The sequence below is a fragment of the Anolis carolinensis genome, chromosome 1, assembly GCF_035594765.1.
Source record: "Anolis carolinensis isolate JA03-04 chromosome 1, rAnoCar3.1.pri, whole genome shotgun sequence".
NCBI classification, from domain to species: Eukaryota; Metazoa; Chordata; class Lepidosauria; order Squamata; family Dactyloidae; genus Anolis; species Anolis carolinensis.
The window spans coordinates 241,735,271-241,761,607 of record NC_085841.1 but is presented as its reverse complement, the minus strand read 5'-3'; the positions used below and the strand labels follow the sequence as shown (position 1 = coordinate 241,761,607).

Genomic DNA, 26,337 nt, shown 5'->3' with positions numbered 1-26,337 from the left:
GCTTGTTAACACCTTTCAGAGACAGGGATGGAAAATGACGTAGTACAGATTTCTCAAGGCAATAAGGCAGCCTTAACATCATGTCACTAGAATAAATGGATGTTCTTCTCTCTACTGCTGTTGCTGCTCTGCATGAATCTCTTTCTCAGGTTGTAGAAAGGAGTAAACAAACCAGAATATCAAACGATAGTCGAATCCAGTTTGTAGGACCACATTGTTCTAACTGTGGTTTGCTCTTTTGCCCCAAGTCAGTAATTACTGGGAAAATTTGTTGTTATAGGTCTTGTTGTTGTGTGTCTTCAGCTAGTTTCTGAGTTATAGTGACTTTGGGGTGAATCTATCATTGGGATTTCTTGGTCAAATTTGTACAGAGGAGCATTATTTTTGCCTTCCCCTATTCTGAGAGTGTGTGACTTGCCCAAGGCCATCCAGAGGATTTCCATGGCTGAGCAGAAATTTAAAAACCAACATGCAAGCTGTCACAACACACAGGCTCTAGTCTTATCCAACACTCGCTTATCCAACGTTCTGGATTATCCAACGCATTTTTGTATCCAATACATCGTGATATTTTGGCTCTAAATTCGTAAATACAGTAATTACTACGTAGCATTACTGCGTATTGAACTACTTTTTCTGTCAAATTTGTTGTATAACATGTACTTCTATTTAAAAATCCTGCTGTATTGTGAAGGTGGGAGCAAACATATAGTGCTGAGCAGACACAGAATGAACAGCCCTAGACTAAGGATTGCTTGATGTTCATTAGCAGAAACTGGCAGGGCATAATGCCTAAAGTATGCCAGTCCTATCTTTTCATTCTATCTTTCTGTATATGAAGGCGAGAGATCCCAAAATGACTCTATTTCTAAAGCAACAGCTGGGAATGGGTATATTAAAGTGTAGCTTGAGTGGGATAGGGTGCAGTTCATGATTCTTCTATAGCTGTTAGATTATTTTGGAGATGAGAGTTTAGTCTTAGCAGGATCACAATTCCATTGATTCAGGCTTCACCTTGCATCAGCTTTGTGTTAATACACAATACTGGTTGCCATAGCTCAGTGGTTCTCAACCTGGGGTCCCCAGATGTTCTGGCCTTCAACTCCCAGAAATCCTAACAGCTGGTAAACTGGCTGGAATTTCTGGGAGTTGTAGGCCAAAGATATCTGGGGATCCCAGGTTGAGAACCACTGCAGCTGATTACAAATTGCATGTAGATGGGTGAGCGGCTAGCAGAGGAGAGGGAGTTCACCATTTATCCTCTGTAGACCCAGCACAGAAGCTAAACTAGCTGTGTTAGCAAGAAGAGGGAAGTAGTTTTGGAAACTTTGCAACTTTTGTGGGCTTAATTTATAATGCTTCAGCAAATATACACATTGTGAGAAGGAACTTCAGGATGCCTGTGTCCACAATATGTGAAGTCATGGCAAAAAACGTTTATTTGAAGATCTCTCGATCTCTCTCCGTGGCTTTGGTCAGGTTTTTCCTTAACCAAGAAGCCCAGGTCAAAAGGAAATTTCTTTACCTCCAGCCAGCTGTTAAACAGCATTTCCCACCCATTTGCCTCAAGGCCTCTGCCTGCATCCAGGGACATTTACACCTTGGGTGATCCTGATGGTTGAACATAGCACCTGATTCCAAATTGCGAGGAAAGCTCCTTTTCCTTTGGGTGTGATCCCCTATTCTCTTTATTCTAACAAATATACATGCACACAGACTCAAGTACTTTGTAGGGATAGATGCATATTCACTTCTGCAAAGATGTCTTAGGGTCACACCCAGCATGATATCTAATTGTCTTCAACAAAACCCAATTTTGTTAAACCATCTCTGAGTATTCCTTGCCTAAGAAATCCCTATGAAATTATTGAAGTCACCATAAGATGAATTGGACACACACACACACATACAGATAAATAGAAGAACTTTAAATTATGTGAGATGCCCTCCTGCAGTCTCAACTACTCTCAACTTTTATTTGTTATGATTTCAATAATTTGCCAATTTTGTACGCTGTCCTGAGTCCCTTCTGGTGAGAAGGGCGGGATATAAATGTTGGAAATAAATAAATAAATAAATACTTTTCACCGAATGACTGCTTTTGATCTCAGTTCACTGTGGGAGGGCACCTGTTGCTGAAGTACTCTACTGTGGAAGGTGTAGAACAGCAACGTTTTGGGTTTTTCTTGTGGTTTCCACAGTAGCTGGCTGAATTGCTGATCTGGCTATTTGAAACTTCTTGGTTTCATTGTGGTTGCATATTGGCGCTTAGCCACCCTGCCGACATTACAGATGTCACTGCGGAGGTCCTTGGGGATAAGACCTCTTGGCAGGCCATTTCCCATGTCAGCCTGAGTTGGACTGGAACAACAGATGTGAAATTCAAATATACATATCCACCATTATCCATGCATAACTGATTTGCAGAAGTAGTTATCATAGGATGTGGTGAAAGATGTTGGCTTACATGGCTTTCTTGAAAACATTATGCAGAGACATTCTCTGTTGGTTTCTTAGAACCTCAGGTAGCTTAATGGAACTTTTCTCAGTGAGTACCAAATGATGGGGACAAACCATTGAGCAGCATGTACCTTAAAAATTCCTTCTTTTCAGTATGCACCCTTCAAAAACTAGGTGGTATCCCTCCATTTACTACAACTGCAGTTTCACCCAATTTGCTATTGCTCTCTTTCCTTTAGCACAGTGAATAGAAAATGTACTCTACCCTGCAGTCTCAGAAAGGACTGTTCTACAGGGGAACACTCTGGTAGTACCGACATAAGGTAAAGGTTTTCCCCTGACATTAAGTCTAGTCGTGTCTGACTCTGGGGGTTGGTGCTCATCTCCATTTTTAAGCCAAAGAACCGGCATTGTCTGTAGACACCTCTGAGGTCATGTGGCCGGCATAACTGCATGGAGCGCTATTACCTTCCTGCTGGAGTGGTACCTATTGATCTACTCACATTTGCATGTTTTTGAACTGCTAGGTTGGCAGAAGCTGGGGCTAACAGCGGGAGCTCACTTTGCTCCCAGGATTCAAACCGCCAACCTTTCGGTCCGCAAGTTCAGCAATTCGGTGGTTTAACCTACTACGTCACTGGGGGCTCCCAGTACCAACATAGTTGTCATTAAATTTTGATGGCAGCAGTGACAGCTTCATGGGATACACGTGCCTTCAACAGAGTATGTCCATGACTCAAGAGTGCATTAACTGCCATTCCTGCATGGCAGTGGGTTGAACTAAATTGCCCTTGAGCATGTGATTCAGTGGAGAGGCTGGGGTTAGGTGTGCAGGTCAGCTGCAAAGCTGTCCATCCTGCTATACTGTATATAGATATTTACCCGGTGTTGAGTCTCATTGAACTCTAGTGGGATTTGCTTCTGAACAGACATGCAGGCCAAATAAAGAGGAGGCTGGGCATGAGCTGCCCCCAACATTAATTCCCACTGCTCTCAAGAGCCTTCAGTAGAGATTTGCAGTGGGATGTTTGTGACTCCAGAGACCCAGAGGTGCCAGGGCTGAGGCCGCTGCCAGTTTCTCCTCCCTGTAGTTTCCTTGTTGGCTTGCTTTGCTCGCTCACAGTCCCTCCTTCCCAGTGTCTTGGCAGCCCTGAACCTGGACATCTGAGAGGAGCAAGAATCTCATTATCTGGGGCCGGATTAGGGAGCAGGAGCCGCTCAAAGCAAAGGGATTAGACGGAAAAGTGAATTTAATCCAGAGCTTGGAGGTGGCTCATTATTATTTTTTTACAAAAAAAACCCCACCCTTTAACTTTTCCTTCTGCCAGGACCACATGTGTGACAATGGAAAGATTTGTCCATGGGCTTTTAAAAATCTGTCTAGAACCAAAGAGGAGGTTTATGTGAGAAGATGAGCCTGAGATGAAGATTTTTTTTCCTACAAAAGCAAAAAGAACAGTTCCCTGCCAGACTACTGGCCAAAAATAGGACATGTAACAAATATCTGAATTCAAAAGAAACATTTTGCCAGCTGGAGGACGAGCACCTAATGTCAGAGGAGACTTTCATTATGCCCAATGGCAGAGCCTTTTCTGCTCCAGTTTTCTCTTCGGCCCCTTCCATACAGCTGTGTAAAATCCACATTGAACTAGATTATATAGCAATAGGGCCTCAGATAACCAAGTTCAAAGCAGATATTGTGGATTATCTGCCTTGATATTCTGGGTTATATGGCTGTATGGAAGGGCCGCTCATCTCACTTTCTCTGCTTACTTCCCCTTCCAGTAATGGTAGTCTTCCATCTCCCTCCTCTTCCCTGCCCCAACTCCAGTCAGACTCATAGATCTATTTGGCATGGCGCTTTCTCCTCCGCTTCCTCAAAAAAGAATACCGTGTTTTCCCGAAAATAAGACAGTGTCTTATATTAATTTTTGCTCCCAAAGATGCCCTAGGTCTTATTTTCAGGGGATGTTTTATTTTTCCACGAAGAAGAATTTACATTTATTTTTGAACTAAAAAAAAGAATATTTATTATATACTGTATAGTAGTTGCCATCACAAACCAGCATAACCAGACAAACTGAATCCTATCAATAATTTCTTGTTACTACCATTATTTCCATGTACAACAATCTATGGTACGTTCATTTACCAATCCTGCATGCTCTGGTGTTCTGTTCAGCGGGCATACTTCCAAACAAAAACTTTGCTAGGTCTTAATTTTGGGGGAGGCCTTATATTTAGCAATCCAGCAAAACCTCTACTAGGTCTTATTTTCAAGGGATGTCTTATTTTCAGGGAAACAGGTTTTGGGGAGGTAATCTGCTTAATATCTCCTCTCATCTCAGTCTGGTTGGGGTGGTTAACTGATTTTGTTCAGCATCTTCTTCAGCCAGGCCTATCTATCTAGCTAAAAGGCCTGGATTCATTCACTGATTAATGCCTTTGTACTTCCATGTTTTCTGCTTTACAGTGGCAAACATTAAAAAAAATGTTTGTGCCATTTTGGTAATGCACAGCGTTAAATTAATATCTTGATAACAACAATAAAGCATTGTCTGGCACACTGAAATCTGCTGAGAGTTTCATAATGTTAGGCAGAAAGTTGTTGGTGTACAACTGGCATGTTCAACCTGTGGCTCAGCAATCCCATGCTGGACTTGGCCACTCCTTGGCCACTGTGCATGTTTCTATTCATGGATTAGGATGTATTTCTGCATCCTTTGACTTCTTCTCATCAGTCAGGTACGTTTTCAACTCTGTTTGCTGTGGCACAGAGCCATAGCCAATGCTGTTTCCTGGCAAGCATCCCTTTCTCTCTCCATGTGGTGGAAAATTCATTTGTTTCCTGAGTAAATTATGTTTTTTCCCCCTTACATGTATGCCTTTAAAACCATGAGTGCCTAAAAGGGAAGGGAAGCTGCTGAACCATGAGACAAGGAACTCTCCTTTTGGATGTTCCTCATTGAGTTACTAAGGGATGTGTAAGATGAAAGCCTGTGTTGGGGTGCATCTACATTGTGGACTGAATGCAGTTTGACACTACTTTAACTGCCATGGCTCAATGCTGTGGAATAATGCGAGTTGTAGTTTCACACACTGTTTAGGCTTCTCTGCCAAATACGCCTGGTGCCTTATCAAACGACAAATCTCATGTTGCATTAGCATTGAGCCATGGTATTTAAAGTGGTAGCAAACTGCATTCATTCTACAGTGTAGATGCACCCAAGATTTCATGCAGTCAGAGGCATCCTGATTGGGCCAGACCACGAAGAAAATGAAAACACTTGGGGAACTTTGGCTCTACATACAGTTCATTGTTTGCTGGGTTTGGTTCCAGGACTCTTGTGGATGCCAGCATCTACTTCTGAACACTGGAAAAATGGAGACTAAAACCATGCTATGTCTCACCTGCATGGGTGGAATTTATATGGTGGGCACCATGCCAAGTGGGGAGGATGAAAAAAAGGGATTTGATTGGATAAATAACCCTTCCTTTTCATTTCTACTTGGCTCTGTTGCTTGCAGGAGCTCAACACCCATCACCTTCTAAGAAGCCCAGGAATCGCAGCATCTTCCAGTCCCTGTTTTGTTGCCTTTGCCGTGACAACTCGGAGCCCATCCCTGTCAACAACAATGCCCCATTGCTGGTGGAGGAAAATGGGTCGGTGACCAAGGTAGGCATAACTCCCCAGTTGGCTGGCTGACTTCATATTCATTGTACAAAGATGTTGATTTTGCTTTGCAGTTCAGAAATGGATTCTTATATGTTCTCCAGGGTAGTGGATCCAACTGGTTACCACTATTCCAGAGGGTTCAAAAAAGAGGAAGAAGAAAGAACACGGTCGCCCCAACCCTGTGCCACTTCTCTCAGTTGATAATGTGTTCCCTGTTGAATTGTGATAATGTTTAGTTGAGTCAGAATTCCTGCGTTCCTCGATGAGATGTTAATGCTGTCAGTGCCAATGTTGGCACGCCAGGCTAGAAATGGGAGAGAGCTTTCAAACCTTAATGGGCTCAGTCATGTGGCATGGAGCCCAGCATACCTTGTGAGAGCTTGAGAACCTTGGAGCACACAGTCCAAATCACTGAATATGTATTAGTTACTCTTTTCATGGCACATTAATCAACCTCTTGTACTTGTAAGAAAGGCACTTAAATTCCGTGCCTGCAAGGTGTCCGTCTTGCAGTTCCGGCATTCAAGGAGAAACCTTTAGATTGTTACAAAGGCAGGCATAACTCTTCCTGTTCACCTGCTGTTCCTGCCCAGATATACAATGGTGTGCCGCAGATGACAGGACTGAGGACTAAGAAGAGACACGTCTCCTTCTTTCTTGCTTCAGTGATAATTGTAAAGATTTATCTTCCATGTTGTAGGTTTCATCCCGGACTTGCAGGTCTATCAGTATGGTGTATTTGTGCCTAGGGAGTACTACCTTATTCTGACGCTTGGAATTTCAGAGTCTAACGGAGACATTAGTCAGTTACCCGAATTCTCCAGTTTTAAAATATTTTCACCCTCTGACCCCTGACTTGCCAAACTACCTTCCCAGGGCCTTGAATTGACATTTCTGAGGTAAAGGTAAAGGTTTTCCCATGATGCCAAGTCTAGTTGTGTCTGACTCTGGGGGTTGGTGCTCATCTCCATTTCTAAGCCGAAGAGCCAGCATTGTCCATAGACACCTCCAAGGTCATGTGGCCAGCATGACTGTATGGAGTGCCGTTACCTTCCCGCTGGAGCAGTGCCTATTGATCTCGGCAAATTTGTATGTTTTCAAACTGCTAGGTTGGCAGAAACTGGGGCTAACAGTAGGAGCTCACCCTGCTCCCCGGATTCGAACCCCTGACCTTTTGGTCAGCAAGTTCAGCAGCTTAACGGTTTAACCCGCTGCACCACTGCTGCTGCATTTCTAACCTCCTATTATTCAGTAGGATGCTTTTACTTGAAGTTCACAAATTATGACTGAAGATACATCCCTGTTAATTATTTGTAGTGCCTCTTTCATCCTGTTTTGTATGGGCCTGAGACATGTGGCAAACTCATGTGGTTCCTGATTAGATTAGGCTGTTGATTAAGTCATGGAGATGACTGGGGCCTTAAATCACCCAGGGCTGCTAAACTACCAGCTTCTCTTTAAGCTGGTAGTGAAAGTGTGTTTTAGAGCCACTTGATCTTTGTCACTAGTGCCCTCTGGTGTTCCATTGTAGAACTACAAGTGCCTGTGTTTCATTTCAGGGCAAATTCTCCTGTCTCCTCCCCTTACATTCCAATGTAATCCAGCCCATCCCAAACACTTTCTGCTCCCACTTCCATCACAGAATGGAAAATGAAACGTGTATGCGTGTGTTTATCTGTCACCAGGCCTTCCAGCTTGGTGATTACTTGCTACCTAATTACTGCTGTTGTTCTATAAGACTGATGTCAGGCATAGCATCTCCCAGTACTGAGATGAAACATTGGGATCAGCAGAGATCCAAAAGAGAGAGCATCCAGTTCACTGGAGCACCACAAGGAGAGATCCAGTGACCTCAACTGCTTACTAGAACTCTCTTGCGTCCCATTGTTTTCCAACCACCATTATCACTGCCGTCTCTTGTGAGTTACCTGCAGCTCAGGCATCTCTCATCTCATTGCTGTGCAGACACTCATTCATATGCATGTATCTCTCTGCAGGCTACTGTCAGATACCTGCTGCCAGAAATCAAGCCTCAGGATGCCAACAAGATCTGTGTGGTCATTGACTTGGATGAGACATTGGTACATAGTTCCTTTAAGGTCAGTACATTCCCCAAACACCACTTCATTCTCATATATACATATACATATACATATACTAGCTGTGCCCGGCCATGCGTTGCTGTGGCGTTGTCTGGTGGTGTTGGTGAGAAATGGTTGAGGTAGTGGTGGTATTGAATGTCTGTTGTATGGTTGTCTTTATGCTTAGTATGCATTTGGTTGTTTGTATGCTGTGAAAGTGGTGAGGATAGAGGGGGTCTATGTCCCTGTGTAGTAATGTATAGTATTTATACGTTGTCCATGTGTTGTGAATGCTTGGATTGTGTCCTGCTGCATAGTAGAAAGGGTTGGGCTGGATGGCCCTTAGGGGTCTCTCCAAACTCTTGGAGAGCCTGTCCCCTGGGCTGAGTAGGTTGCTAGGAGACCAAGTGGGTGGAACTTATCCTTGTAACTGGCAGCAATTGGATAAAAACAATTATTCCTCTCCTTCTAATTAGGACTTTATTTTTCTTTTCTTTTGTTGTATCAACCTAGAGGCGTGGATGATGGGTTGTATTGTCAAATTTCGAGGTTGGGGGGCCTGTAGTTTTGTTGTGTTGTCCGCTGCCCTGATGCCATCACTCTTTTATATATATATAGATATATGAGAATATGTGCACATACACTGTCCCCTTTCTCCAATACTTGCTTTGGGTACATAGGTCTAATCAAAATTATTTATCTGTTTATTTGTTTCTGCTTATTTGAAAAAGAATGGTGGCTCACCTTTCCATGATTCCAGCTTTTCTCAACTTGGATTCCACCAGGGAGTGTTTTGGCCTACAACTCCCAGAATTCCAAGCCAGTTTACCAGCTGTTAGGCTTTTTGGGAGTTGAAGGCCAAAACATCTGGGGACCCACATGTTGAGAACCACTGTTCAATTGCCTTTAGCCTCTGCTAAGGAGTGCTGGCCCCTCATCAGACTACAACTCCCAGGATGCCAGAACATTGAGTCATGGCAAGTGTGTGTCACTTCAGTGTGCTATTGAAGTGGTGTCACACTGCAATAATTCTATAGTGTGTTTATTATTTATTTCCCATATTTATATCCTGCCTTTCTTAACCCCTGGGGGGGGGGGGGGACTCAAGGCAGCTTACAAATGGCACTACATAGTGCCTACAGCATAAAACAAGTTACAATAAAATTAAAATAAACATAAAATAATCAGTGTGGAGCTAGCCAGAGGGAGTCTGGCTCAGTCACGGTTGCTGGAGCGATATAACTTTCACGTTCTTCCCACCACGTAGTAATGCTCAATTAAGAACCTGGTAGGAGACTTGTTTTTTAAAAGGGAGAGAAACCCCAACAGAGTAAGAAACAAATATCTAAATTGGCAACAGCTGGGAAAGGTAAATTGTAATGTCTTGATCACGTCTTTTATCCTGCCCACCAGGACATTTTTAGCCTTAACTGCTGCTGTCTTAAATTTGAGAGACTACTTTCTGAAAACTACATCAGCTGTAGAACTTTTGGTTTATTTATTAAAGTTGCTTACAAAAATGGTAGCAAAAGAGTAACCAGGCTTCTTCATTACCTGTAGGAGATTGTCTCAACCTCTTGCATTCCAGATGTTTAGAGGTCCTATAATGCTTGACCACTGGTCATGCCAAACGGGCCTGATGGGAATTTTAGTCCAAAATATCTGGAGTTGGAAAAGATTGAGTCGCTGAGCATACAAATGAATGTGATTTATGGGGCTGGTGTTAGGAGAAAAGCCTATTCTCTTTCTCTACTTTCTCAACCAGAATTGTTCATTGTCCAGAGAAGCTAAATCTAAGGGATGAGTCACAAGTACAATTGGCCGTCCACATTCACTGGGGTTAGGAATGCAGGACTCCCACAAAAGTGAGAAAATGTGAATAAAAAGCCACTAATTTTTTACCTGAGGGAATACTTCTTTAGGAATCTCTATGTCTTCCAGTGCAACTTTATGGTCCATAACCAGTGGAAGTTGAGCATATAGTTGCACTAGAAGACTTTGAGATTTGTAGAAAGACCATATTAATCAAATTCATGCATAATCAAGTCCACAGAAGTCAAGCCTGAAAATGTGGAGGGCTGACTGTATAATAAATGCATTAAGTCAGGTGTGGGAATTATGCAGTTTTCTAGCTGTTGCTAGACTGGAAGTCCCAGCATTGGCTGTGTTAGCTAGGGCCGGTGGATGTTGAAGTCCATCAACATCTGCAGAGCTACATAATTTCGCCCCTGAATTTGATAAATGCTGAATTTGATAAACTCTCAGCTTGACTCTTGCTATCTTAACTATGAAAACTATACAGTTCTTGATGGGGAATGTAAGTTAGAGGGTATTACTTATACACATATATCCAGCTTGGGAGTTTCCCATGGAGGCATTTGATTGATCTCTATGGAAAATGAATTCTGAATTCTTTAGATAAGCTGATGATCTGATCCAGCACAGCTGCTCTTACATTTCCACTCTGTTAATGATTAAAATTGACAAACCTTCCACATTTGGGCATGGAAACTGGAGAAATTGTGCCTTGGCTAATTCATCTTCTATCTCAACTTGAATTGCGTAACAGCTTAAGCACAACTCGATATGACTGTATCTTCACAGGGCAATCAGCTTGTATGGTTTCATTTTCCCTACTCGTGGAATTTGGCTATCTTGAAAAAAATAAATATTTTTCAAGGGTTTCCCCCTTTTTTCCTTGCTGAGCTGTACTTTATGCTTTAGTGGAAAGCCAAGAGAATCTATTATATTTATCCTAAAAATAGCAGTTCAGATTACATGCTCCCTTTTCAGCTGCTTGGTATCCCAGTTGCCTTCAGCTCTTTTAAAAGTTGCACAGAGAGGCTTGTTCTAAAACTCTACAAGGAAGGATCCAACTCTGGGCAGTTCCTTCTGCCAGGGCTGTGAGAGCCAGGAGCAGAGATAAGGGGAAACCACTGGCATGACTTCCTTTCATGCAAGGCAGAAGCCAAATACCAGCCTTATTCCAGGACCTAGGAAAACTACTTTTTGGAATACAATTCCCATAATTCTCTATCCATCATAGCCATGTTAGCTAGGGGATTCTAGGAGTTTAAATGGGTAACTTTCCACACCCATCTCTTTCCCAGAAACTATATGCAGCTGCTGCCAATATAACCTAGTTGAGTAAGAATTGAAGACCTGGTGGTGTCGGCAGGTTTTTCAGTAATTACATTGGAATACCGCCGATTTCTGGGCCTGAATATATTGCACAAGATTTCTCTAACTTAAAATGATACATTTTAATATATTGGGTTTATGGTTCTCGTCCCCTTGATCAGGTCATGTAAGTGTTATTTATTTCTATAATTGTATTTTTACTTTGCTTAATAATATGTTATTATGTTTGTTATGTAATGTTTGTGTTGTTTTTATGATTGGAAACCGCCCTGAGTCCCATCCGGGAGATAGGGTTGTATATAAATAACATTTTTATTATTATTATTATTATTATTATTATTATTATTATTACTAGTGAGATGCATGGTGGTAGTAGGGGGAAGTGAGGAAAACTGAAGAACCCTGTTGAGCTCTGACCTAATGACTCCCTTTTATCTTCTCCAGCCAGTGAACAATGCAGATTTCATCATCCCTGTGGAGATTGATGGGGTCATGCACCAGGTATGGAACCACGAGGATGACCGTAATGGGAGGAGAGGGACAATGGTCATTGCTGGTGGGTTTGGCAATGCTATCTTGATCCGATAATGTTTGAATTACCAAATGGTATAGGCCTTGAACTCAATGCTTAAAGGAATTGGTATGTCTGCACCTGAGCAGAAGCTGGAGCTTCAGTTGTTGCCAGTGGTGAGGCTGAACGTCCACAACTTCTTCTGTTCTCCAGTACATGCTTTGAATATTGTCTTTATGTAACAGGACTGTGGCCAGTTTCAAGTAATCCAGGATAGGCTGTGGGTACTGATGTCAGCCTGTTCTTGATTACTTGGCCTTGGAGGCAGCCGGTGGCATCTTTTAGGACAGCTGTATTAGCTGCATGCATCAACCCTGAAGAGGAACTTGACCTGCCGAGTACATATTCTCATCTTCCATGACTGGCTTCCAGGATGTCCCCTCCCAGCCACGCCGTTTTGTATCTCCAGAACCGCAGCATCGCAAATGGGATGTGGATTGCCCCCTGTTGAAACGTGGGAAGCAGAGGAATTCTTTAAAACAAGAAGTCCTTGCCCATGTGTTAGCCACAGTGTGGTTGGCAAGCAAGATATCCTTTAAAGCAACCTCTTTTGAGATGCATTCCAAGAAATGTATTATATGTCTCATATAACCAACCCCAGGCAGCAGCCTGGTAACAGTATTTTAGACCTCCTGACAGTTTCCGAAAGCATGCCTGTGTAAAAAGAGTGTTACAGTAATCCTATTGAGGTGTGGATGGTCTGGGATTTGACTTGCTTGCATGCCAACCTCTGCCCTCCATAACTCTCTCTCCATACTTTCCCTTCCTCTTCCCAGGTGTATGTACTAAAGCGACCCCATGTGGATGAATTCCTGCGGCGGATGGGCGAGCTCTTTGAATGTGTGCTCTTCACTGCTAGTCTAGCAAAGGTGATTCTCTTTAAGTGTCAGTAATAAAGATAGTGGGACACTGTTTCCAAACAAGCTGAGGTATTAGAGTGAACAGTAGAGCTGTGCAAAATTTCGGACATATTCGTAAGTCGTTACTATTTCAGCGGAATTTCATACATACGACTTGACTTATGAACTTGGAACACCTACCCCCCCCCAACCCAAACAGAAGAAAACAGCCATTACCAAAATTCCAGAAAAGTTAGTTTATTTTCGTAAGTCTCCTTGAGCCAGCTTGTTTTGCAAATGGAAGCAAACTCTCCTGAGAGGTACAGCCAAATAGCTCTGTCACATCCTATCCCGTCCCCAACTGACGTTTGTCTTTAAATCACTGCCATTCTTAGAGGGAGATCGAGCCATCTCAGGAGCTCTTTTATCCAATGTTTTTGCAGCTTTTAATGCTAATAGCCTAATAGCCAGCCAGCCAGAGTTTAGGATCCCTTTAGGATCATTTTCTTTGTGTGTGTGGGCTTTCTGTTTACTAAAGATTCATTTTTTATTTGGAAACCGATTAACATTTTTTCCTTTTGGGTTTCTTTAATTAAAATTAATTAATAATGCTACAAAGTTCATTCTTTCCTTTTCCTGGGAATTAAATCCTCCCTTACCGGGCATAAAGTATAGCACCATATTAATGATATTTTTGGATCAATAATTCTACCAACTTCTTCCTTTCCTTTTTTGCCATATTAAAAATATATTTAGTTCAATTAATAATTCTACCAACCTCTTCCTTTTCCTGGGAAGAAAATTCTCCCTTACCAGACATAAAGCATAGTGCCATATGAATAATATTTTGGGGTCAATTAATAGTTCTACCAGCTTCTTCCATTGCTCGGTCTCGTCGTCATCTCACTCGTTCAGTCGTTTTCGACTCTTCTAAAAAGGTCTATTTCAGTCTAAACCTCCGTGTCTCCCTCATTTAGATTCATCCTCCCACTGACATGAATCCCATTAGCCACCACTGTTCCCATCCCCACTGTAATGGGAATCTATCAATCCACTAATCTCTAGATTATTTAGGGAATGGGGGTCTACTAACCTACTAATCTTTAGCTTCTGACTCCCAATAGCAGCACCAAAACAATATTCTCACTTAAATTAAGAGGGATGAAAAGAAACGGTTTGCCATAATCACAGATAGACATTTGTGCAAAAGGACTGTGGGCACAACAAAATTCTGGTGCTGAAAATAAGTTTGCAATCATCTTCACTTGACTCTGGTTGCTAGATCTTGGAACTATAGGAAAAAGCTGAATAAATAAGCCTGAAATCTGACCACATTGCTGCTAGTTGTAGTAGAAAAGGTTTAAGCACCCAGCCAACAGCAGAGCTGGATGAAGAAGTCTTCAAGAGGGCCTGAATGTTAGATAAAAGGAATGTGTTGTCTCAGCTTGATTAATAAAAAGTAAACATTCCCCTTACTTGCACTTGTTTGCAGGCCTCTTCTCTTCTTGGATCTCGATAAGGAGGCATCCTGGGAAGAACTACCCTTACCTCCTGGGATGGGAGAAACTATAAGGGAATATTAGACATTGGGAGAATGAAGGAACAATGATGCATAATGTAATGTGGAGCTCTCTCTCTGCTCCACTCTATTCACAATACATTTGATGAGTCTAGTCCAGTTGCTTTCTGTCTCACCACAACCATGACATCTTTCATCCCACACCCAGTATGCCGATCCTGTGGCTGACCTGCTGGACAAGTGGGGGGCTTTTCGGTACCGTCTCTTCCGCGAGTCTTGTGTCTTCCACCGTGGCAACTACGTCAAGGATCTCAGCCGCCTTGGACGAGACCTGACACGGATCATCATAGTGGACAATTCCCCTGCTTCCTATGTCTTCCACCCTGATAATGCTGTGAGTAGAAGCTGGAGAGCTTTATTCCTGTGAGATGCAAAGGTGGGGTTGGCACTTTTTATTTGGGAGGCTCGCTTTAGACAGGGAAATGCATTCATCTCTGGAGGGCAACTGCTGTTTATAGAGAAGCCTCCCCTTCACATTAAAAGAGAGGCAGTTGCTTGTGAAACAACAATTGAAAACCTGGATGTTTGGGCTGGCCTTTGGAGAGACAGCCATTGGATGACCAGCCTCATTATAATTATAATTCTATTCTGAATGTTATTAGGTTCCTTTCACTGGGATATTTTAATCTAATGATTTTATCTTATATTGCTGCTATAGTCCCCCCACCTTTGAAGTTGACTGAATCGCATTGGTGGTTGTTTGATATTATTACTATTGATATTATTATTGTTGTTTAAATCTTTGTTTTAACTTGTTTTATCATCTTCTTGTGTTTTAAACTGTGTGTATTGTTAATGTATTTGTGCTGTTACTTTTGTAACATTGTGAGCCGCCCCGAGTCCCCACGGGGAGATGGCGGCGGAGTATAAATGAAGTATTATTATTATTATTATTATTATTATTATTATTATTATTATTATTGCTTGTGGGCAAGCCTTTTTGCTTCCTAGCTAAAGGTGACATCAGTTGAAGCCATATCTTAACTACAGAGATTCATCAACCTTCTCACCTGTCCCTTCCTTCCATCCTCATAGGTGCCTGTGGCTTCGTGGTTCGACAACATGGCTGACATGGAGCTTCTTGACCTGTTGCCATTCTTTGAGAGACTGAGCAAAGTGGACGACGTGTATACAGTGCTAAAGCAGCACCGGACTAGCAGCTAGTGACTGCAGGGAGAGGGGCTTTGGGCGGGGGCGGAGGGGTGCGTGCCCATCTCCGCTGCTTTTTTCTTTGGAGCAGGGCAGCCTGTTCCCCCCCAGCCTACCCCCTTGGCAGCCTCGGCAAGCAGTGCAAGCACAGGAAACCCTGCAGGGGACAGCAGAGAGCACTTGTTTCATGGGCCACCAGGACAAGGCTCCTCAAGGTCTAAGTGTGACCTTGAGGAAAAATCCTCAGTGCAGTGTTTTAATGGTTACCCCTTCCCCTTCCTATTATGGGCTGTGGGAGCCAAGACCTCGGCCCAGTTTCCCCCTTTGTATCACGTGGGACCAAAAAAGTGGTCTTTCCCCCTCCAACCAAGGTGGACATCAGAACTGTGCCTCACTCCCCGTTCCACAGGTTGGGGATACTGCACACAGGTGCAGGAAAGGTACCCACTACATCTTATCATTATTCTCTTCTCCTTCTTGCTTCTTTATAGGTGTTGTCCTAGACTTCTTGAAGGGGAGCTATAGAGGGTTATTGATTGACTAGATTAAGACCACATATCCAAGAGAACTTGGAGGCAGCAGAACTCATTCAAGGACATAGAGGAAGAGGATTGAATGTTTAGAGGGACTTAGCTGCACCTATAAAGGAGACCTATTTCTGCTTCATAAAAAGGCTCACCTGATGGTTTGGGCCTGAAGTTTGAGGGTTGTATCTTCCTCAAACTGAAGCTTAATTCGTAAAGCTGTCTACAGCTATTATAAATCAGTTGTTTCTCTTGGGATATATGCAGTGTATTGTTCTTCCTTGAAATATTTCCTTTTATAGAGGAAGTTTTCATAACCATTCCCAACTGGGAATCCCAACTGGTGGGAGATCTAGAATTTTACCTAGTTTTCTGTCACTAGCAGAGCACAGGAGATATTCCAGCAGGAGAAGGGAGGCTGGTTCCATTGTTTACCAAGAAGCAAGATTGTCTGTTTGCCAGATTGTGCTTGGAGGATGCCTTCAGAAGTAGAAGAATGGTCAGTCTAGTGGTTAAAACACTCTAGACAGAGACCTTAGACAGCTCAGTCTCAGCTTTCCAGCTAACTGGAGGCAAAGACCTAAGCTGGTTCTGTGATTGGTTTAAGAAGGGACGGATAGTTTGTGATATGAAACACTACTTATGAGGAAGGATATGTTAGGGATAAGGGAATTAAGATGGACCTGAGATAGTTCTTGAGGTGGTTTGCAGCAGGCTTGAAAATGGTTGAGAAGAAAGTCGGTACTGTTGGTAGTTCTAATGAGGGATGATTGTATCTAATGCCGCACTGGGCATCTTGTCACAGTCCAGATATTGTGTGACTGTTCTCATGAAAAGCACAGTTAATGTAGCTTTATGCTGTCTTTGGCTCATAGGAGTATTGGAGGGCCATAGATTGACCACTCCAAATCTAGAATAACCAGCTTTGATCTGGAATAAATTCTTAAAAGAGAATTTATTCTCTTTTAATGAGACTGCCTTGTAGTACCCGCAGATGTCACACTCTAATTGTCCTTATTGTACGCTTCCCCATATTTCATGGCAGTCTTTAACTTCTTCTATTACAGCCTCTCTCTGAGATGTTTTCTTCAGTTTCCTTAACTCTGCCCTCCCGACAAGTGTGACCAGAAATCATGGGTGTCTGGGGCTGGACAGGAAGAGGGGTCTAGGGGGTGGTAGGATTGGTTCTTCTGCTCAAGGAGGTTTTCCTGTTATGCTGTTGTGCCTTCAAAACCCCACTATCGTCCTGCTTGGATTGGATACAGAACCTGAAAAGCAACTGTTGCTTAAGGGATGTAATTAAAACTCTGGATTTATGGGATATGTGGGGAAAACGTGCCTTTTAAAGAGCTGGTCAATCTCTTGGTGCCATTGATAGAGGGTGGATGTTGTGTGGGTGGGTGGTGTTGATGGATGAGGACTAGCTTTGAAAATAGTCCAGCTGCTTCAGGGTCCCAAAATCAAGACGGCTGTTCATTGGCTAACCAAGTTTCTTCCCCACCTCCCTCTTAAAAGAACCTTGAGTCAGTATAGATGTGTCTTGGTCTTCAGCCCAGTCCCTTCTATAAACTATGGATGTTGCCTTGGATTTCTCTCCAGTGCCACCTTGAACACCTTGCATTTGCCTTACAATGTGTCTTTGATTTTTTATATATACAAAGTCCTTGTGCCTTTTACTCTTGTTCTTGGCTGTTTAGTTAAAAGAATGTGATGCCACAGATCTTTAGAGCCTTAGCCGATGTCCGGTGGGAATGTTTCAGGAATGTGGCAGCCATTGGCTCTCAGCAGAGGCTTGTTCAGTGGTTGGTGAACGAACGCAGAGCACAAAAAGGGCCACACTGAATCTTGCCACAAGGGATCAATTGAGTTGGCCTTTATGGCACAGAACAGTGTGACATTTAAACCTTACTAATTGACTGTTGCAATGCATCAGGAATAGTTGAAGTACTTCATGGCTGCCGGACTCGACATAACCACGCAGGTCCATTTAGAATAATAGTCTATGTCTCTTACTATGGATTGAAATCTCTTTTATGGGGATTACATTCTCTCACAGCTACTGCTGGATCTATCCTTAATGACTGTATAGTGCCTAGTTTTTAAAATATATCAAGATCCTTTGATAATGAGAACTGCAGGTGACTCGTGATTCTTTTTAAACGATTGTTTTAAAAATATTTAAATACTGTGTTTTTAAAAATACTTTTCGATGGAACAGTAAAACCAACATTGCCCCCCTCCCTTTTTTAAAATCTCCAGAATTCCTCTCAATTTCAAATTCCAAGCATTGCTGAGGGAGAAAGAGGGAAAATAATGGAAAAGTCACCAAGAGAGAAAGTAAAAAGGTTTTTAGAAAACTTCTTCCATTTTTTTAATCTTTCCTGGCATATCTAGGGCATTTGTTGCTAGATAGATATATGGAAAAATCCATAGTCATTCTTAGGAATTGAGTCTTTGCAAATTTCTCTGAAATTTTCAGATTTGCACCTTCTGGACTGATGTGTAGAACCACAGCATAGCTCGCCAATGAATTTTTCATTTCTCTGAATGTTGTGACATATTTCTTAACAGTTTAATCATATCAAAATATACATTTAAATATGTATTTTCAAATAGCTTTAAAAATCACTGTCAAGCAGATATGGATTACAAGTAAGGATAAAAATATGTTAAAACAACATAGAGTGTAAATAGTCCCTTGGTCTCTTCATAGTATTTTTTTAATCTAGTCAATATCATTGACAAATTCAATCAAACTACAGAGTCTTTTGTGGCACCTTAAAAACTAACTTACTGTACATGCTGTTGCTGCAGCACACTGAGCAACAATTATGGGGATGGGCAAATTTGTCAGCAGTCCTTTGCACATTTATCTGTTAGAAAGTTCTTTGGACTTATCTCAGAGTAAATGTACACTGGATTATTCTGAATGTATCTCTTGCATTCTTTGGCCAATTGTCTACCTTTCAACCATCAGTATCCACCCAGGCCAGGTGTGTGCCATTTCAAATACATCAGCTCCTACCTGGTGCTCCATATGTTTTGTACCAAGGTGCAAGAGGTAACTGTTGGTTCCCTGCACAGAATATCCAAGGATTGCTCCATCCCGGCAGCACAGAGAAGCCCTTTCCATAGACCCGTGGTTCTCAACCTGTGGGTCCCCAAGTGTTTTGGCCTATAACTCTCAGAAATCCCAGCCAGTTTACCAGCTGTTAGGATTTCAGAGAGCTGAAAGCCAAAACATCTGGGGACCCACAGGTTGAGAACCACTGGCATAAAAGTTGCAAATCATAGGTAATCCACTCTAGCTTCCAACCAACAAATTGCTCTGTTTTTGAGATTCCTCCAGACAAGCCTTCTGTTTGAGAGAGTTCTTTTAAAAAATTTACAGAATGCACAAAGAAGATTTTCTAACTGGGTGTATTTTAAATAAATGATGTATAATGTGTATATATTTTAAGTAAAAAAAATGGGGTGGGAGGAACCAATGGGATGGGTGGACAAAGCTGTATTTTTAACAATGTTCCTGGGAGATGGTTTACTATTTTTTTGTGCGTGTGTGGCTGATTTTCATTATTCCTGGTATAAAAAATGTGATGGAAATGATTTTGCCTTTTGAGTTGACACCACCTTTGGAAGGTGGGCGTGTTTCCCTTTACCAAATGACCGCTGTTTCCCCAAAACCCGTGAATCATACATCCACTGAGGCAAAGGAATTAAGTGTCCCATGTGATATTCACTAGCCTTAGATTAAATAACTTAGTTTACCAATGATTGAAAATTAGACACCATGAAACATTTTAATTTTTCTGCATCAGATAATGGGATGCCAAGAGCTGCTCTTTCCTTTTCCTTCATGTCTCAATTTCACTATTTCTGTCCACCCATCCCTTCTCTCCCATTTCCAATTCTCAGTGGATGTTTGGAGCAGCCCAGTTTGGTGTGTGCCATCTGAAATCCCACCTGATTCACCATATATTTTGTATCATACTTTTATCAAATCAATCAATTAATCCATCACTTTCTTTATGCCCTACTCCCCCCCCCCCCCAAAGGCTGGGTCTCAGTCCTCAGGAGTAATATTTGCTAAGCAAAAGCAAGTCAAACCCATCCTTAGAAGAGAGCCGTTCTCTCTCAGAGAGAGATGGTTTTCCCATCTTCATCAAAATACCCTTTCCCTTATTTCATTTTGTAATAAATCATAGTGAGATAAGGAGTGCAAATTCAGTGCTGGCAACCAAATCTGAATTCTCTCACACAGTATTGAAAAACTCAGCACTTTATTGGAACGATCCGTGCTGACAACAACCCTCTCAGTGCCAACTTGAAAGTGCTGTAAGTTTTCAACTAGACATGCCAATGAAAACGCAACTCAATGCTTACAACATTGCCTTTCTGCGTTTTGGGAAGGCAGAGGAAGGCAACACTTGAGATTCTCCTGCCACAAGCCTCTTATGAAGGTTACCAGCCTGTAATGCCTCGTTTCTCCCCAGCAGTTGTATATGGAGAAGGAGTTGTTCCCCTCTGGTTTCTGTATAAACTTTTGCTGTGTATTTGTTGACCACACGCTGATCTTTAACTGTGGAAGAGAGGGGAGGGGGGATAATCACAGATTAAAAGTGCCTTCTCATGTGATTCAAACTGTAAAAATAATCTTTAAAGAAAAACAGTACAAACAGTATGAACAGTCTCTGCCTTTTTGTGTAGCACAAAGCATAAATGTTTTTTGCTGTGTTGGTGACTTATCAGAAGAAATTAAAAACAGGTAAGAAAAATTATCTGTCTTTATTCATCTACAAACATCAGGGCTACACACGTTTGCTCATACACCCCTTTGATCAACTGTCCTATGTAGACATTAGAAGCTCTCTGAAGAAGTAATAATAAGTTTATAGGGACTAAATAGATTGTGACATAGGATAATTGTTGAAGACAATTGAAAAGTGTTTCATAGCAAAACACTAGAAATGTCTGTGTTGGGAATTAGAAAAGGAATTTGAAATTTGAAAACTGACTTGAAATAAAACCTCCAGTATTATCCAAAGTTTATTCATAATATATGTGATTTATCTGCACATGCAGTGCTGCATGTATGTATGTATGTATGTATGTATGTATGTATGTATTTGAGACCTTTATATCCCACGCTTCTCACTCCGAAGGGGACTCAGGGTGGCTTACAAGTTATATGTACATACAATATATTGTATTAGCATAGCACAATATAAGCATTATACAGAGTAGAGTTTCACTTATCCAACCGTCGCTTATCCAGCATTCTGTATTATCCAACACAGTTTGCCTTTTAGTAGTCAATGTTTTTGTAGTCAATTTTTCAATACAATGCAAAGTTTTGGTGCTAAATTCGTAAATACAGTAATTATTACATAATGTTATCATAATGCTTTTTCTCTCCATTTGTTGTAGTAAAACATGTTTTGGTGCTTAATTTGTAAAATCATAACGTAATTGGACATTTAATACGCTTTCCCTTAATCCCTCCTTATTATCCAACATTTTTGTTTATCCAGCATTCTACCGGCCCATTTATGTTGGATAAGTGAGACTCTACTGTATTACTGTATTGTACCACACCACTATACTGCAATATTATTAGTAGTATTACATGTAATATATAATATGCAATTATAATAGTGTATTATTATTATATTGTATTACATTATAATGCTATCAATATTATATGCATATACAATATATTGTATTATTAGTATAGCATAATATTAGTATTATATATTATTATATTGTTATATTGACACAGGAGACATGGTGGAATGATGTCTTCCTGGCGTCTCCCTACCTGAAATCTGTTATTTAACTAGGAAAAAAGATGGAAAAGGGAGTAACTATAATGATTGAGCAGATACACATCACTTTCATTGTGAGCCAAGATTGAAGCACAGAAGTGGGGATTCTGCAATCTAATAGTAGAAGACCACAGGTCTAGTCTTTGCTGCACATTTGCTACACTAATAGGTTGGAAATGGTTTAAACACAATAGGATGGAAATGGTTTAAACATGATGGTCATGTATAAATATATGAGGGGAAGTCATAGGTAGAAGGGAGCAAGCTTGTTTTCTACTGCCCTGGAGACTAGGATGTGGAACAACGGCTTCAAACTACAGGAAGAGAGATTCCACCTGAACATTAAGGAAGAACTTCCTCACTGTGAGAGCCATTCAGCAGTGGAACTCTCTGCTCTGGAGTGTTGTGGAGGATCCTTCTTTGGAGGCTTTTAAACAGGCTGGATGGCCATCTATCAGGGATGCTTTGAATGTGGTTTATCTACTTTTGGCTAGGGGGTTGGGCTGGATGGCCCACGAGGTCTCTTCCAACACTATGATTCTATGAATCTAAACATCATGTGGAGCATCTTCATGCAGAACTTTATTTATGGCTTTCCTTTTAGAAATCAAAACAGAATCCCAAATGAAAAGATTTAATAATTTCCAAAAGCACTCATGACTGTGTTGGTTATAGTGGAAATAATTCTCTCCAAATACTAGAACTCCGTTTTCTAATGGCAAAGGCAGTGATGAGTGTCCTTCAGTAATGTAATTGTTCTCAGCCATGGATCTTCTAGAAGCTTTGAATGTCAGTTCCTGGAAATCAGAACTTTTCTGGTTGCAGATATCTAGTGAGGTAAAAACAGAGCATTGACATAATGAAAATACAACTTTTGGGGTTCACCCTTCCAAGATGGCTGTGAAAGTGTAAATCTAGATGCTTGGTTCCCAGTTCCCACCACCTCTAACTGAGGTTATGCTGGATGGTGTTGGTAGGAGTTGTGCTCAATAATATCAAGAGCTCTGTCTGTTCCCCATCCTAAGCGACTAAGTCAATTAGTGACTATTGCATTTCTACATTGTCAGTGGCACCATTTAAGTACCAGCTGATTAAGACAAATGACATGAATATTTAACTGCTTTCATGACTTGACGCATGAGCCTCATAAAGATAACTGGCTGGCCATTGCTGCAAATAAAAGATTGGACTAGATCAACTCTCTTCCAGCATAGTAATGAAGAACACTTGCATCTGTGTATATATATTTCTATACTTGTTACTTTTTCACTTTGCTATTTGTCTAATGAGCTCAAAGCAGTGTACATGTTTCTCCTCCTCTTCATTTCATCTTCACAACGGGAGCAGGTCGAGCTGAGGGGATGATTGAGCCAAGGCTACCTCAACAGAGAGCTTGATATAGTGGTTTAAGCTTTGGTCTATGACTTGAGTCCAGAGTTCAAGTCCCTACTTGACCATTTATACATACTGAGTGAACTTGGACAAGCCATACTCTCTCATCCTCAAAGAGTGGCAATGGCAAAGTATCTCTAAACAAATCTTGCCTTGAAATCCCTGTGATAACTTCACCTTAGGGTCATGATAAGTTGGAAACGGAGGCACACAGCAAGTACTTCAATTACAGCTTGGCATTCAAACATACATACATAGAGATAGAGAGTAAATAAGTAGCAGCAACAAATCAATTCAGCCTTGCAAATTGTAGACCTCTGCTCCTATAAGCTGAGCTGCAATTCTGCACACATCCTTATCCTTTTGCCAAGAGCTGATCCCATCAGAACTGGATCATTTGTACCTCGTCCCCTACCCAGAGATGACCTATGAAAACAGGAGGGTCAGGGCCAAGCTCTTCCATCTTACAATCCTAGTATTAACTCTTATCTAGTAACTTAGTAAGGTGTGTCTCACTTCCCTGTCAGTTAATGATTATAGCTGGTTGCCTCCTGGACTCCTTGCTTCTCTGTGTACAACTCAGCATTTGCTTAGCTTAGGGATCCTTCTTGGATTCCCACTAAAGCTACCTGATCTCGGGTTTGCTTCTGAGTACAGTAGAGTCTCACTAATCCAAGCCTTGCTTATCCAAGCCTCTGGATAATCCAAGCCATTTTTGTAGTCAATGTTTTCAATATATCATGATATTTTGGTGCTAAATTCGTTAATACAGTAATTACATCATAACATTACTGCATATTGAACTACCTTTTCTGTCCAATTTGTTGTATAACATGATGTTTTGGTGCTTAATTTGTAAAATCATAACCTAATTTGATGTTTAATAGGCTTTTCCTTAATCCCTCCTTATTATCCAAGTTATTCGCTTATCCAAGCTTCTGCCGGCCCGTTTAGCTTGGATAAGTGAGACTCTACTGTATTAAATTTTGGTCAGATAAACAGTTATCTGTGTTCAGTAAACTTGAACTCACAGGAATGTATTTTTGAGGAAATGTGTATGGAATGGGATTGCAGAGAGGGCTTTTGCAACTCTGGGGAACACTTACCTTCATTTTCCCTGTAAAGAAAGGAAAAAAGGAGGGAGGACACAGAGGAAAGTCAAGAGCCATGGTTTCCACCCAGCATAGTTTGTCCAGTCTCCAGTATGTGGGTCCATTTGACCCAAAATATGGGGCTAGCACTCTTTTGGCTCTCTAAGAAAAAAAGGCAAGAATACTGAGTGGATTTGCAAAAGGAAGTTGTAACAATAAGCACTGGAATACTAAGTCAGGCTGACAGTGTTCAGTACAGATGTGAAGTTCAGGATGGCACCTTACCCATGTACAGAAGTTGATCGAGTGGCAATTGGATCTTACTTCATCCCTAGGGATGGGACAGTGAGGAGAGCTGGTTGTGAGCAGCACACAGATTTGACCTCTGATCAGGAGAGGTGGTGGTTGTGGATTGTGCATGTGTTTGCATCTCACCCGAAAACGGAAAGATTGGGTACTTCTTTTGGTTTGGTTCATAACCCAGCGGTGCCTCTTTGTGTAGTCAAACCAAAAGGAGTACCCAATTTTTCTGTTTTCAGGTGAGAGGCAAACATATGCACAATCCACAATTACCACTTCTCCTGATCAGAGGCCAAAGCTGTGTGCTTGCCCTAATATAAATCACTCTCTTACACACACACAACACAATTGATACATATTAACTAAAGGGGGAAATTGTTTTCTTATACATTTCTTCCATCAAAGTGCCAAGAAGAAAACTATATGGTTTGATGCCACTTTTTTGGGTGAAACAATCCTCAGGGCTACACCTGGCAATTCTGCAAACCTGGACCTGCAGTTTTCCAATGGGTTTTTTTTTAAGTTGTAGCCTTAGACATTTTGCCTGCCTAGGTTAAACACCAGATGTCTCCACAGACCCCTTTCACAGATCAAGAAAGGGCAAACTGCAGTTCCCCTGGACCATTTATGTGGCCTCCAGGGATCCATCACATCCTCAAATTACCTCTGAGATGCAGAAGTCATTTTCCACCAAGTCTGGAGACCCTTTCCTTGCACTCCTCAAAGGCCAAACAATTTTTTGCAAAATTGTCAAAAAACTTTTTTTGGCTCAGTGTCCAAATTGTACTTTGATACTGACCAAAGGTATGGTAAGAATGCCCTCATGTCCCATAGAGGGTGCCTGGGACAGAAAAGTTGCTATTGTTAATAATTATTATTATTGAAGCAAGTACCGTGAGAGGTGCTGCCTTCTAAAGTCTCCTGGGGAGCTGATGCAGGCCCCTTGTTTTCCACAGTTGCCTTTCCATGCCATAGATGTAAACTGGAGGCATGCACTGAATCTGCTTCAACAAGGATCCTTATCAGTGTTCATACCACATAAATGCCTGGAAATCAGAACTAGTTACATTCAGGGATGAGACACAAGATCATTACCACAGGGGAAGAACCTCTTATAATATCTTAATAACCAATCTAATTGGATTGTTATGTGTGTTTTATATATTTTTGATTAATGTTTTTATACAAGACGCAACAATAATTGGTAGGTTATATTATCCATTGGTTTTGTTTAATTTTGTCTTAGCTGCTGTTTCCTTTTGATACTTGATTAGTCTGTTTTGAATTTTTTTTTATTTATGAATATGTTTGGCATTGAATGTTTGCTGTTTTTGTTGTACTTCACTCTGAATCCCTTTGGGGAGAGACGGAGGAATAGAAATAAAGTTGTTTATTATTATTATTATTATTATTATTATTATTATTATTATTATTATTACAGTAGAGTCTCATTTATCCAACATAAATGGGCCGGCAGAACATTGGATAAGTGAATATGTTGGATAATAAAGAGAGATTAAGAAAAAGCCTATTAAACATCAAAATAGGTTATGATTTTACAAATTAAGCACCAAAACATCATGTTATACAACAAATTTGACAGGAAAAGTAGTTCATTACACATTAATGCAATGCAGTAATTACTGTATTTACGAATTTAGCACCAAAATATCACAATGCATTGAAAACATTGACTACAAAAATGCGT

At 41.2% G+C, this 26,337-nt stretch overlaps 1 protein-coding gene and 1 non-coding gene across 3 annotated transcripts in view; both read left to right on the top strand.

Moving 5' to 3' along the window:
* ctdsp1 (CTD small phosphatase 1) overlaps positions 1–20,702 on the top strand; it is a 42,099-nt gene extending 21,397 nt beyond the window's left edge. For both annotated transcript variants that reach the window (XM_062967318.1, XM_062967320.1), the window contains exons 2-7: positions 5,989–6,137; positions 8,135–8,236; positions 11,804–11,860; positions 12,707–12,799; positions 14,497–14,682; positions 15,384–20,702. In XM_062967318.1, the coding sequence (XP_062823388.1) occupies positions 5,989–6,137; positions 8,135–8,236; positions 11,804–11,860; positions 12,707–12,799; positions 14,497–14,682; positions 15,384–15,512 (716 nt within the window). In that variant the 3' untranslated portion in view covers positions 15,513–20,702. The remainder of the gene's footprint in view (positions 1–5,988; positions 6,138–8,134; positions 8,237–11,803; positions 11,861–12,706; positions 12,800–14,496; positions 14,683–15,383) is intronic.
* Positions 12,109–12,204, top strand: mir26-1 (microRNA mir-26-1). The gene has a single exon (NR_129939.1). It is a non-coding gene; the product is annotated as a microRNA mir-26-1 (primary transcript).
* Positions 20,703–26,337: the final 5,635 nt, after the last annotated feature.